Source organism: Myotis nattereri (genome assembly GCF_964212035.1).
Source record: "Myotis nattereri genome assembly, chromosome: 8".
Lineage (NCBI taxonomy): Eukaryota > Metazoa > Chordata > Mammalia > Chiroptera > Vespertilionidae > Myotis > Myotis nattereri.
Window position 1 is genome coordinate 38,017,322 of NC_138083.1, and position 14,710 is coordinate 38,032,031.

The window sequence follows — 14,710 nt, forward strand, 5'->3', positions numbered from 1 at the left end:
ATCCATTCTACCCCTAACAGCCTCTCTACTTCTTTTTTTTTAATTTATTACAATAACATTGGTTAATGACACTATATAAACTTCAGATGTACAACTTCATAATCCAACATCTGTATATTCCATTGTGTGCTCATTATCAGAAGTCATCTCCTTCTGTCACTATACAGGGTGGGGCAAAAGTAGGTTTAAGGTTGTTAAAGAAAATAGTACAATAAATAACACAAGAATAAACTCTGTTCTGCATACTCACAACTATAAATCTACTTTTGCTCCACCCTTTATATTTGACCCCCCTTTACCCTTTGTCTTCTCCCGCCTCTCTTCTCCTCTGGTAACCACCACTCTTTTGTCTGCATCTATGAGTTTGTCTCGAAACCTTTTCTCCACTTCCACTTCCTTAGTTTAGTTCAGGTCTCATAATCTCCACCACCTCCCACCCTATCCACCCAATAATCCTGTCCACTAGTTTTCCTATATCCAGCCCTGCTCCTCTCCTAGCCATTCGTTAGCAGCAGCAGCAGCGGTTTTTCCAATTTTTCATACACTAGTCTCAACCTACCCACTTCTGTTCTCCTGCTACGCCCATATCCTGCCACCACGTTTGAATCTTGGCATATACAGCCTGTAAAACTTAATCATCCTTCCCAACCTAGCTCAAAAGTGAGCTTTCACACCACTTCTCTTTCCTAGCAAGGGGCTGTTTACATGTCTGTCGCCCCAGACACACTGTATTTGTATTCCTAGTGCATGTCAGCAAGGACTGACCGGAAGACAGCAGGGACCAGACTGAGGCATCTCTGCATTTGCCACGCTTACCCCTCACTCCCAGCAGGTACGGGGGAAGGCGGGGCGGGTAGGGTAGTGCTAAGTAAAGAGAAATGAATATATCTGGAGGGACGACATAGAAAAGAGAAACAAGAATAGATATGGGCCATGGGTCTAAATCCCCGCAGTTACAACAATCACAGATTCAGGCCTGGAAATAACAGCAACAACTGTCACTGGTTAAGCTGCTTGTTAAGCACTTATTACATGCCAGGACCCGCTATAAGTGACCGCCTTATTTCCACCATTAACTCTTTACCCCATTTAATCCTTTCCACGGCTCCGTAAGTACAGTCTTTCACCCCTCCTTGCAGATAGAGGAACTGAGGTTCAGAGGCAAAAGCCTGTCTGGGGACAGAGGCGGAATTCTGTGACCCACCCCAACCCTAGACCGCGGGCTGTGCACAGGCCAAGGGAGAGGCGCGATCATCCTCGGGTTTCCTCTCGCCCAGGAGGCCGCAGCGCCTCTTGGCACCCCTAGTATGCGCTGTCGCGGGGCGGCGACCGGCCTGGACTGGGCCGAGGTCCGACGCCAAAAAGGCGGGGGCGAGAGTGAGTGGGGCCGCGTCCGGGGAAAGGTATGCGACTTCCTGACCTCAGAGAGCGACGCCCGTTCAGTCCGAAGCCTCCGTTCTTAATACAAGACCGCAGGTCACTCTCCGCGGCCACGAGTCAACCCTGGACCCCCTGCACCTCTTATTTCTGGTCTGAGTCCGGTACGCCTTCCACGGACCACGCCCCGCGCCACTGCCGCCGCCGCCGCTACCGAAATCTCCCGCCAACTAAGGGCGCATGCGCGGCCGGCGGCCGGCGGCCGGCGGCCCGGGCCTGCGCACGCGCACGCAGAGCGCCCGCCTCCTTCAAGGCGCATGCGCAAACTGGTATTTAACTTCGGGCGAGCCCTGCAGCCGCCGCTGCGTCCAAATCTTTCTCCGCCCCAAAGCGGCCACGTTAACGTCTCCGCAGCTATGCCACGTCCGGAGAGGCCCCTCCAGGGACCTGCCGCACCGTCCTGACCTTTTGCACCCCGCGGCCCAGAACCCATCTAAGATGGGGAAACTGGGGCCTAGGTACTGGCCAAAGAAATACCTCAGCATCTGAAGCTCTGCCCCTGTTGCCGGGCTAGTGGTCCTCCTCCCCATTGCTTCTTCTTCATCATCTTTTTAAAATTATTGACACTATTACAGATGTCCCACATTCCTCCACCCCACCCCACCCCACGCCCGCCTCCTGGCCATCGCCGCACTGCTGCCGGTCCATGGGCTATGCATAGACTGTACGTTCTGGCTAATCTGTTCCCCTTCTTTCGTTCAGCTCCCTCCACCCCCTCCCCTCTGACAGCTGTCAGTTTGTTGCATGTGTCCATGCCTCTGGTTCTATTTTGTTCGTCAGGTTACTTTGTTCATTAGATTCTACATATTAGTGACGTAATATGGTACTTATCTTTCTCTGACTGGCTTATTTCATCTAGTATAATAATCTCCAGGTCCACCCATGCTATTTGCATAGGGTACGAGTTCCTTCTTCTTTACAGCTGTGTAGTATTCATTGTGTAAATAAATGTACCACATCGTTTTTATCCACTCAAATACTGATGGGCACTTGGGTTGTTTCTGATCATAGCTGTTGTAAATAACGCTGCTATGAACATATATTCTTTATGATTGGTGTTTTGGGATTCTTAGGATATATTCCCAGAAGTGGGATCGCTGGGTCAAAAGGTAGCTCCATTTTTAATTTTTTAAGGAAACTTCATACTGTCTTCTACAGTGGTTGCACCAGTCTGCATTCCCACCAGCAGTGCACTAGGGTTCCCCTTCTCCACATCCTCACCAGCACTTGTGGTTTGTTGATTTATTGATGGTAGCCATTCTGACAGGTGTGAGATTATATTTTATTGTAGTTTTAATTTGCATCTCTCTGATGATTAGTGATGTTGAGCATTTTTTTTTATGTCTCTTGGCCATCTGTATGTCCTCTTTGGAATGTGTTTATTCAGGTCCTTTGCCCATTAAAATGTGCACCGTGTCTCCCAGGGCAGTCTGGAGCTACATACTGTTTGCTTCATCCTATTCTACTATTCCTGCTTTAGACTTTTTCTCCTCTGGCCCTTTCAATAGTATATGGCACAGTTCAAGAACTCTCTTTTGCAGTCTCATTGCAGGACACCATCTCCCCAATTGCTCCTGTGCCCACTCCCATAGCTTTAAAAAAAATTTTTTTTTCTAATTTGTTGATTTGAGAGAGAGAGAGAGAGAGAGAGGAAGAGAGAGAGAGAGAGAGGGGAACATCGATTTGTTGTTCTACTTATTTATATATTCATTGGTCAATTCTTGCATGTGCCCCAACCAGGGATTGAACCCATAACTTTGGTAGTATCCAGATGATGTTCTAACCAACTGAGCTACCCCACCAGGGCTCCCATAGCTTCTTGCCTCTGCTCCTTTGATTGCCATTCCTTCTACCTGGGAAGACTTTCCCTACTTTTTCCTGGAAAATTTCTCTAATTTTAACTCTAAGCTGAGGAGTCATCTCTCAGAGCCTTCTCTAAGGTCCTATGCTGAGAACCAGATGTCCCTTCTGTACTCCCAAGAGCGAGCCTGTGCCTTTTTCACTATCCCCGTTGGCCCCAAAGAGCAGGCTGCTTCCTCAGTACCTGGTATGACGCCATGAAAAACGTCCCCCTGCATGTGTGGTCCTTTCAGATCTGCAGCCTCCAATTGTTGAATTATGAGCAGTCCATAGAGTCTGAATGAGAGGTTAGGGAATGGCAGCTGGAGCATGACTGGTCATCCTTCCATAGCAGCTGTGGTCCTTGGAATTTTTTTCTGATGTGAGGCAGAATCCTGCCTTACTGAAATTTCTACTATGTGTTTTCAACCTGCTGGCTCCAATAGCCATCTGAAAGCAAAGATTTGTCCTCGATGGTGGAACTCAGTGGTTGAGTGTTGACCTATGAAACAGGAGGTCAGGTTTGATTCCCAGTCGGGGCACATGCCTGGGTTGTGGGCTCTATCCCTAGTGTGGAGTGTGCAGGAGGCAGCCGATCAATGATTTTCTCTCATTGATGTTTCTATCTCTCTCTCCCTCTCCTTTCCTCTCTGAAATCAATAAAAATATGTTTTTAAAAAAAATAAAATGAGCCGGAACCGGTTTGGCTCGGTGGATAGAGCGTCGGCCTGTGGACTGAGGGGTCCCAGGTTCGATTCCGGTCAGGGGCATGTGCCTGGGTTGCGGGCACATCCCCAGTGGGAGATGTGCGGGAGGCAGCTGATTGATGTTTCTCTCTCGTCGATGTTTCTAACTCTCTATCTCTCTCCCTTCCTCTCTGTAAAAAATCAATAAAATATATTTAAAATAATAATAATTAAAAAAAAATAAAATGAAAGCAGGGATTTGCTCTTGGTTCCCTGATTATCACTTTCTGGGAGTCAATGGTACCCAGTTCCTTCTGTGTCCATCTACTCTTCCAACTCCTCATTTGTCAACATCCCAAGAACAGAACACAGTGTTCTATTTCTTTTAAATATATGTTTATTGATTTCAGAGAGGAAGGGAGAAGGAGAGAGAGAAACATCAAGGATGAGAGAGAATCATTGATTGGCTGCCTCCTGCATATCTCCCACTGGGGATTGAACTCCCAATCTGGGCATGTGCCCTTGACCAGAATCGAACCCAGGACCCTTCAGTCTGCAGCTGACGCTCTTATCCACTGAACCAAACCAGCTAGGGCCAGAACACTGTTCTAATCCAGGGCTGGACATCCTGGAGCACAGTGAGAATATAGCGTAATGGAATCCAGACCCAGTACTTCCTCTGTCTCCTTTCCCTGCTCTCAATTCTTCTACAGCTCCCTAATGTCTATAGAACGTGGACATTTGTCCCCTCATAAGGCACTGTGTGATCTGACTCAGCCTCTTCTTTTATCATTACCCATTCCAGTGACATAAAACTGCTTACAGTTCCCCAGTTCTGCTCTGCTCTTTCTCCTTTCACACATGCTGTCCCCTCTCCCTGGAACCATCTCCCCTCAGTCTCTTGCCTACAACATACCACCATCCTCTTCGTGTGGCCCTGTCCTCTGTGAAGCCTTTCCTGATTCCTCTAGGCTCCCTGAGTGCCCTGTGATTGACATCTGCTTTCCTGTCTTCTAGGCTCATCTCCTGCATTCTCAATGCTTAGCACTGGCTGTTGTTAGATCCTCAAAACAGAGATCTATAGAATTTTTGTGGTCAGCTTCCAAGATGGCCCTCTATGGCCCCTGCTTCCTCATGTTCATGCCTAGTGTAGTTCTCCCCCACACTGCATAGGGCTGATCTGTTTAACCAATAAGGCATTGCATAAATGATAACATGATTTTCAAGATTGAGTCATAAAAGACGTTGTGATTGCTACCCTGCTCTCTCATAGATCACTCACTCGGGGAAGCTAGCCACCATGCTATGAGGATACTCAAGCAGCCTCATGGCGAGGTCCATGTGGGAAGGAACTGAGACCTCCTGCCAACAGCAAACACTGACTTGCCAGGCATATGAGCCACCTGACAAATGGATCTTCCAGCCTCCATCAAGCCTTCCCATGACTGCAGCCTGACTGACATGAGACCCTGAGTCACAATTACCCAGCTCCTGAATTCCTAACCCACAGCATCTGTGATATAATAAATGCTTTGAAATAATTAGTTATACTCTAATAGATAATTAGCGCATGTCTAAAGTGTCCTTCTTTTCCCATAATTTTTTAAAAATTTTCCCCATGATAATTTTTTAAGTCTTTTGTAGAAAAGTTCAGTTCCATTTTTGAGCACTCTGCATGTTCAGTGGTCATACCGCATTTCATGGGAGGCTCTGAGATGTCAGCAGTCAGCAGCAGGGAACACCTGGTGGCCCCTCCCCAGTGGCCCCAAACCAGCCAGCTGGCTGTGGCATTCCCAGAGATCCCTACTTTCCAGACAAATAGGGGCAGGCTACAGTCAGGTTTCAAATCTGCTGGGAGCTCCACCCATCCCACAAGAAAAATCAGAGGAGGAAAGTCCATGGAAACTGTTTATATGACATACTTTATTTCCAATCTACAACCATTAAAAACCCTTTGTAAGTTTACACTGTACAGTTATCCTCATGTCTGAAATAAGACATAGGGGCAGGGAGAGCTGGTGGGTTGGACCACAGTCATCCTAGCACCCAATCCATCCTGGGAAGGAGCCTTTAAAGATAGGAGTGAGCAGAAGAGGACAGTGGACAGGAGAGGCAGACAGTTTGGCCCAAGGATGCCCTTGGTTTCTTCCCTCCTGAAGACCTTTCCCTGGGCCCTCGACTGCAGGACCCTCACCAGGAACCCAGGCTGGGCAGGAAGGGGGCTTCACAGTATTGGCAGGAGTTGGGAGGGGCAGGATGGAAAGGAAGGACAGCTTCTGGCTCTCTTCCCATCACTGGGGGTTGGAGCTGCTTTTTGGCACAATCTGCAAGATCTCCTTGGAGGTGGGAGGAGGAGGAGCTGGGGATGTAGGATTTTTCTCTTGAGTTAGGTTTCTTTCCATTTGAAGAGAGGCCATGAGCCTATGAAGTTCCCAAGGGGTAAATGGGCAGGGTCTTTTTCTCCTGCCCCAGGACTGCCAACCCCTGCGTGGCTTGTACAACCTACATAACCTTTTGTAAAACCCAGACAAGTGAGAGAGGTGAGCAAAGCTGGAACCAAGCCAGGGGCAGGAAAAAGAAAAATGTGTGCCTTCTCCCTGTCCTCCAGCTTCCAAGGAGGACATGGGTTTTGTTGGGGTGGGGGTCAGGTGAGGAGAGTTCCCAGTCTTTCAGAGTCTAGAGTTGGTGTTTCCCACCTGTTCCTGGTCTGGGCCAGCCTCAGTCCCTCACCAGGCTGCACTGATTGCTAGCATAGGTCAGCAGTAGGCAAACTCCTGTTTCATCAGAATTATCCAGAGGGTTTGTTAAACCCCAGCTTGCTGGGCCCCAGCCCAGAAGTTCGAATTCAGTAGGTCTCAGATGGTGCCAATACTTCACATTTCTATCAAGTTTCCAGGTGATGTTCCAGCTGCTTTGAGAACCCCCAGGTATCCCATCTTCAGTGACCCGGCAAGGCCCAGCCTCGGAGGCACCAAATAACTGGGAAACTGCTAGGAATCATCTTGTGGTGAATCCCCTGTGCGGAGAAGTAAACTAAGGCACAGAGATCAGGGGCTGAGCTGAGATAAGAGCTAGGATACCAGGGTCCAGTGAAGAGAGGATGGTGATGCAGGACCCCAAAACATGAGGGATACCCTAAGGCCCTAGGGATCACCCTAGTTCTCATCATTACATTTTACAACCAGCTAAACTCAGGGAAGTTAAAAGGTCTGCCCAGACCTGAGGCAAGTCTCAGACTGCTGGCTGAGGTTTCTCCTCAGGGAAGCAGATTGAGTGGTGTCAGAATGGAGTGTGACAAGGCAGCCAGGCCTGACTACCCTAACCCTTCAAGGATGCTTAGAGGAAACCAAAGCTCCTTTGCTTGGGGTTTGGGATCCAGAGGGCTGGTGAAAGGCAGGAAGAGACAGGAGGGGGGTCGATGGGATAAATAAGGGATGGTCCAAGGAGTATGAGGGAGGAGTGGGAGGAGCCGTGGGCACAGACAGGACTCAGGCCCAGCATCATGTCTCCTTTAGTTCTTGGGTCTGTGGACTTTGCAAACTGCAAGCATTTTGGGAGGGGGAGGGGCAGAGCCAGGGTCAGCTACAGGTTCAGCCAGGATGAGCTAGCTGTTCCGGAGCTGGTGAGGCCCAAGGGAGAGCAAAGAGTGGTGGGATGTCAAATGGAGAGACATGGACAGATGACCAGGGAGAGAAGAACCCAAGGCAGGCTGCATCTCTTCAACCAAGGCCATGCAGGACTGGCAGGGTAGAGGCCAGGAGTGAGGATCCAACACCCCCCACCCCTCCACCCACCCACCCACACACACTCCCAGTGGGAAATGCTGGGGTCCTTCTGGCAGGCTGTGGATAGAGAAGATAATGTAACTCAAAGATGAGTCTAGGAGCCGAAACCGGTTTGGCTCACTGGATAGAGCGTCGGCCTGCGGACTGAAAGGTCCCAGGTTCGATTCTGGTAAAGGGCATGTACCTGGGTTGCAGGCATATCCCCAGTGGGAGATGTGCAGGAGGCAGCTGATCGATGTTTCTCTCTCATCGATGTTTCTAATGTTTCTAACTCTCTATCTCTCTCCCTTCCTCTCTGTAAAAAATCAATAAAATATATTTAAAAAAAAATGGGACTAGGAGATGTTTCTGGACTGGGGGTTGGCTGGGGCCGAGCCCAATGAGAAGGGCTGGTAAGGCTGATGCCACCTAAGGCATTGGGGAAAGGTGCCCCCTTTGGTTTGAGAAAACACAAAATAAAACAGAACCCAGAAAACACCACCCAGATCTGAAAGCAAACATGTGTTGGAAGACCAACCTTGGGTACTTCCCTGATAAGACAGGAATATGAGCCTGGGGACAGGGAGAAGGGGATGTGAGGTGCTGAGGTTACAGGGAAATCCATGGGAGGGGAGTAGTACTGGGGAGACTATTCTGGGAGGGCTGAGGGATGGATGCTACAAGTAAGCTCAAGGTCCAGAAGAAGAAAACCTGGCCATTGGCCAGGGCACTGGGTCTGTGGGCAGGAACCAGCAGAGAAGAGGAGGCAGGGAGAGGGGAAACTTTGGAAGAAGTTAGTAAAAGAGGATGGATGAGAGGTGGGAAGTGAGCAGACAGCCCAGATATAGGAAGAGGCACAACCGAGATCACAGATGCCAAAACCTGGGTTCTGGTCCTGGCTCTGCCTCTAGTTTGCTGTGTGAACTTGGGTGAGCCATTCTCTTCTCTGGGCCTGACTCCTCATCTTAAAAAAGTGAGATTAGACACAAAATGGCAAAGAGTGAACAATTCCACTTATAGGAGGTACCCAGAATAGGCAAATTCATAAATAAAGTAGAGTTTATCAGGGGCTGGGGGGAGGGGGAGTGGGGAGTGTTTAGTGGGTGGTTTCAGTTTGGGATGATGGAAAGTTCTGGAAATGGACATTGGTCATGATTGCACAACACTGTGAATGTACTTAAAATGGCTACTAAGTTTTATGTTATGTGTATTTTGCCACAATTTTTAAAAAGTGAACGGGGATGGTTCAGATTATCTTTTGGCCCCCTTTCCATTCACTGAGACTAGTGAGGGGGATGTCACCCCCAGGGTCAGGACATTGAGGGGCTGGCCTAGGGACAATGAGTGTGACTGGACCACTTCACATTTGAATAGAATCTTATGCTTTTCCAGGCAGACCTGCAGGCACAGTATTGTATTTGGTCCTCATCACAAGCCATGTGAGGTAGAAGGACATTATCCCCACTTTATAACTGGGGAAACTGAGGCATAGAGTAGCCACATGATCTGAGTCCAAGGAGGTCATTCAAGTTGGTGGCAGTTTGTTGTTGTTTTTTAAGTCACCTGGAAAACATCCTTACACCTTAGGTTCATCTGTTGAAATGTCAGTTTGCTAAGTGGTCTTTGAAGGACACATGCTATAAATTAATAGCATAAGAGTTGTCTCCTGGGTCAAATATGCTTGCCTCCCATGACTGGATAATCAGAGTTATGGAACCTGATGTGTTTTTCTTTGTGGTATGGATGCCAGAAAACTCAAGGGTAAATTTTAATTGCATGGGTATGGGAATTACATCAGACCGATTTGGGGAATGAGAATTCTTCTTTTTTACTTTCTACTTATGTTGTTTTATTAAACTAAGATTTTAAAAGATTCTATTTCTGCTGTATTAGGCCCAATTGTAAGTAACCTCTGATGGGTCTTGGAAGTTCTCAGGGTTATTAGGCCAAATCAGAGCTGCGTTGAGGATTAGTTCCCTAATTCCCAGCACAGTGCTCTTTTTAAAATAGAGGATTGTGGTTACTGGTTAAAAGAAAGTGGCCTAGTGATCAGGGCTGTGAACACAAACAGGGGGGCCACTGGTGCTCAGGACCTCCCTGGGAGCTTATTAAACATGTAGGTTCCTGGCCCAGAAAGCTGCATTTGGACATGTCCTCCAAGGATTCTGATACAAGGGGTCCCCAGACTACCCTCTGGAACACACAGGTCCAGTGAATCAGGGAGGACTGCTTTCAAGACTGGGTTGGGCAATGGCGTGTTCTAGGTGTCCTGTGTCCGCACAGAGCTCCCAGTAGGGCAGTGGGTTTGCACAGCAAGCAGGACAGAGTTTGGGCTGGGGATCCAGTGGACTGAGGTTCTAGTCTAGACTTGATGATTTCCCAATTACATGACTCTGGGATGAGACCTGCACCTGTTCCTTCATTTGCAAAATGGGAACACTAACCCCTGTCCTGTCAAGGCTGCCTCCCAGAGTTGGGGGAGCGATTTCTAAATAGTGCTCTAGGGCGAGTGTGTAGGGGATCATCATCATTATTAACGAAGAGGCAGTGGGAACTTCGTGGGGGGTGTAGGGGGGGCGGGGGGTTAGGCTGGAAAGGGGGACATTCTGAATGGGAAAGGAGGAGGAAGAGCCTAGAAGTTGGGTAGGCAAGAAGAAAACAGACCGAGTGATGAAACTATAAAAGATGCATGGGGCAGGCATGATGGAGCCACACGGTGGTCAGGGTGTAAGAGGGTCAAGTTTTGAAGTCCTCAACTGTGTCACCTGGGAAAGCAACCGGTAGGGGAGGCCATGGGGTCAGCCCATTTTGAGTTCAGTGAAAGTAAGAACTCTTTTTTTTTTTTAAAGTAAGAACTCTTGATAATGTTTTAAAATTGGTCATCCTTTAGTGGAGAAAGAATTGGGGGGAAGGGGTTGCTGGAGATGGGAACAGGATTCTGCTGCCTTGTGCATACAGGGTCTCTAGAGCAAAGTGGTAGGATTTTTATTTCAAATACAGACATCAAGGACCCCAGGAGCATCTAATTTGAAAGAGGTCTCAGAAGAAACATGAGGTAGCCCACTTTAGGGCCAACCATGCCAATGGTCTTCCATTTATCCCTACCAACTTGTGCCAACACCATGGGCCCAAGCCTAGCAGTCTATAAGGGATTAGGACCCCAGGGTTCCTTGGGACTTTGGTTGAAGAGTAGAGATGGGGAGAAAGGAGGAAGAAGACTAGGAGAGGAGGAGGAGGAGGAGGAAGAGGAGGGAGAGGAGGAGGGGGAGGAGGAGGAGGAGGAGGAGGAGGAGGAGGAGGAGGAGGAGGAGGGGGAGGAGGAGGAAAAGGCAGGTGCCAGGAGTAAAAAGGCAGAGGGATAGCAGGAAGGGGAAGAGGGTAGTGTTCTTTCCTGGGACCCCAATGTTCCAGGGAGTCCCCACTGTGAGTCAGGCAGTTTTCTGCTTTGGGAATGTTACCAAGACTTGAAAGACCTTTGAAGAAACAAACAAACTTAGAAATTACATTCCAAAAGAGTAGAGTTTTTACAAACCAAACCCTCCCCACCCCCAAAAAGAAAACAGTTACTAATTAAAATGCTAAAAATCAAACCAAATGAATATTTACATACAACAGTTTCCACCCCGTCAAGCCCCATGTCCAGAGGCTTCTGTAGGGAGAGCGACGAGTGACCCTGCACGGTGCATGCAGAGAGCAGAAACCGGGACTTCACTGGAAACCAAGATCTGGAGGTCTGACACCGGGTGGGCGCCGGGCGGCCAGGCGCCGAGACGAGGACGGCAAGGACAATCCTGGACGAGGACGATGGTAAGGCGGAGCGGTCTGTAGGCTGCAGGGTTCAGGTCTCAGGAGGACTTCTCTCCAAGGCTGGGGGTGCAGGCTCCCTGGCCCTCTGCAGCTTGGGGAGGTGGCAGAAGGCCTCCGGTGGCTTGTGGCCTGTTGTGAACCTCCTCCTCTGGAGATAACCCTGGAGGGACCCTTGACCTTTTGGGTGGGAGCACCACGTTCCAGAGGGGCCTGGCCCATGGCTCCACTGGTCTGCCCGCTCTGCCCATACAGGTCACTGTGTGACTGGCTGAGCATGACCCTGGCGTTCTTCTGGCGGGGAATGGAGATGAAGGACTTTGGGTAACTGGTCCAGATGACCGAAAAGGGCAGAACTAGAAGCAGGTGGGAGTGCAGAGGCATCTCCTGAGTCCTGGGGGCAAGCTAACCAAGCTGCTGGCTTTTGGTCTTCCTCATGGGGAATTCCACCGACAAACCATTTCATCCTGGTGTTTCCACTCTGGACATGCAGCCAGTTATAGGAGGGCCACACCTCTGCGTCTGTGTAGCCAAAATGGGCTCACTGGCACCAAGGGGAAGGCCACCTGTGGCCTCTTCGCCATACTGGCCATACTGCAGCGAGCCACATCACAATCTATCCAATGGCTCGGGCAGCTCGCTTGGGATGTGGGGGAGGGTGGGCAGTGGAGTTGGGGCTCAGAGAAGAGCCATGAGAGGTCATAAGGCTACGAGAGGCTGGTGAAAAGGCTGGCAGGCTGGCAGACACTCTCAGATCCATGTGCAAAGCTGCAATAAACAACATTCTCGAAGTTCAGTCCTGTTTTCCTGCGAATTCTCACTTGGGGAATTTGGAGAGATCTCCGTGCTCTTGAGAGAGTCTTAGTAATCCATGTTTGACTCAAAAAAAAAAGAAAGGTGTCAGATTGGGGGCGGGGCGGGGGGGATGAGAAGGGGAAATGGAGAATGTTTGGGTGATGAGGGTCCAGCCCTCCAGCTGGTCAGTGAGCATTTACAGACTGGCTGCCAGGGGCCAGGCAAGTACCAGATGTGGAGTGAAAAGCCGTGCTCTGAGGCCAATGATCAGGAATGTTGGGGGAGCAAGATAAGGGCTCCAGCTCTGGAGGGGAGGGGCAGACCTGACCAGGAGACCAGAGCTCAGCTGCTGAGCAGTCTCGTCCACATGGGGGACCCCACACCTGTCCATTGTGTTCAAAGCCTTTCATTATCCCAGCGGCAGGAATACATGTCTTAATCGCCAATAAATTACCTTAGGGACTTTGGGGGTAAATTAAATTATTAAAATAAAGTAAAACCACCTTAAATATTTATAGTAAGAAAAATTCAAATAAACAACCTACGCAAGAAATGTGTTACCGCTATGTCCTGGGACACCAGCCTCTTGGAGTGCTCCTTGGCCTGGCCTGGCCAACTGGGAGTCTCTTACTGGGAATATCTTTGCCCTCCACCAGCCACAGGATGTAAACACAGTGGAGACGTGGTGCCCCTCCAGGTTGCTGAGGAAAGAGGCCCCAGTGATCAAGGCAGTGGGCATTAGGCATTTATCTGTGCACCAGATCTTGAGAGTGACTCTACCTATTTTTGACCTCAAGGAATATCCTGGGAAGGTTGTCACCTTGGCAAGGGAGGCAGTTCCAGTGGCTCGCCGGCTCTGAGTCCCACACCTTCTCACCTTCTAGTCCTGCTGTACCCAGGCTCTATGCAGGGAGATCCAGAGCAGCAGGATTCCAAGCAGATGCTTGGCCCTGGCTACTACCCTATCATACCCCCTAGAGTCACAGCGGTCCAAAGCAGTGGGGCTGGGAGGAGGCGGCAGTGGGAAGTCAGGGATGGGGATCATGTCCAGCCCAGCTCCACCAGGAACCCCAAGCTGAGTCCTAGATCAAAACCGGTTCTTCTCATTGGGGTTTCCTCCCCATGAAGGGGGTGTGATTGGCAATGATCATCTCCATGAGCCTTTCCCTGAGGAGTGTACCCCTTCCTCAGCTCTTCTGAGAAGTGGTGCGGGCAGAACCAGGCAAGACTCTCCTTTAAGACCCAGGGATAAGCTCTCAACGGATCTCTCTGGAGACACTTCGAAGCACAGTTTTGGTCTTTCTCCTACTCACTGCCTCCCCCTGAGGAGCCAGAGATCGCCACCCCATGGTCAGCAGGAGACTCCACTTCACCTTGGGGACTGAAAGCTGTTCTCTAGCAGTGGTGCAGCTGCTACCCCCCAGGGCGAGGCGATGCGGAGGGCATGACCCTCCTCTCCGCTGGTTTCCTTCCGCTGTCCATGGCCTGGGCTGGTTGAGGCAGGGAGCTCAACTGCTGTCACTCACTGGGAGGGGCTGCTTTCTCCTCCCCACCCCAGCTGGACTCCGAAGGGTGCAGCCTGCACTTGGAAGGAGAGTGGCGAATGGCAGAGCGGGAGGGCCGGGCAAAGCAGGAGGTGAGAGACTGGGTGCTGCAGTCACAAACAGCATCCTAGGAGGAGGAAGAGAGGAAATCAGGAGGAGCTAGGAGGGACTGACCACCCAGGGGTTGGAGGACCAGCCAGGCAAAGAGCTGGCTCAATCACACCAGGGACCAGGTCCCAGGGACTGTAGCCCCTCTTTGGACAAATTTTTTAAAACTGTTTTTCTTCCATTAAAACAGTAATGAATGTTCATAAATAACTTTCCATAATGTAATAAATTCTGGAATATACAGAGGAGAAAGTGAACACTGTCCGTGGTTCTACACAACAAAGTAAATTCTCACCAAATTGCACACACATCCATTTACCAAAATGACCTTACCTCTTACAGCCTATGCTGCAATTGCAAAACATGAACACTTTTTTTTGTCAAGATCTTCTTTTTAATAGCTATCTACTATTCCATTGAGTGAAAATACCTTTATTTATTCTATTCATTTTTTATGTGCATTTAGGTAGTTTCTATTTTTTTAGTGTTACCAACACATAGGGACAATGGTTAAAGTGCTGTTACAGAATTAGAATGCTTGGTTCAAATCCCAGCCCTGTCACTTCTAGCTGTGTGATCTCGGATAAGTTACTTAAATCTCTGGACCTTGATTTCCTCCTCTCTGGGGTGAGGAACATGATACCTTTCTCAAAGTTGTTGTGAGAGTTAAATCACATAGGATATATAAAGCTTTTGGCCTATATGTAAAGCTAATAGTGCCTATTAAGTACTT

The 14,710-nt window shown here is 49.3% G+C and overlaps 1 protein-coding gene across 1 annotated transcript in view; it reads right to left on the minus strand.

The window, feature by feature from the left end:
* Positions 1 to 13,058: 13,058 nt before the first annotated feature.
* MTCL2 (microtubule crosslinking factor 2) overlaps positions 13,059 to 14,710 on the minus strand; it is a gene marked incomplete at its 5' end in the record, with an annotated part of 60,530 nt that continues 58,878 nt past the window's right edge. Inside the window, one exon of the mRNA XM_081097088.1 lies at positions 13,059 to 13,996. Coding sequence (XP_080953214.1) covers positions 13,844 to 13,996 — 153 coding nt within the window. The 3' untranslated portion in view covers positions 13,059 to 13,843. The remainder of the gene's footprint in view (positions 13,997 to 14,710) is intronic.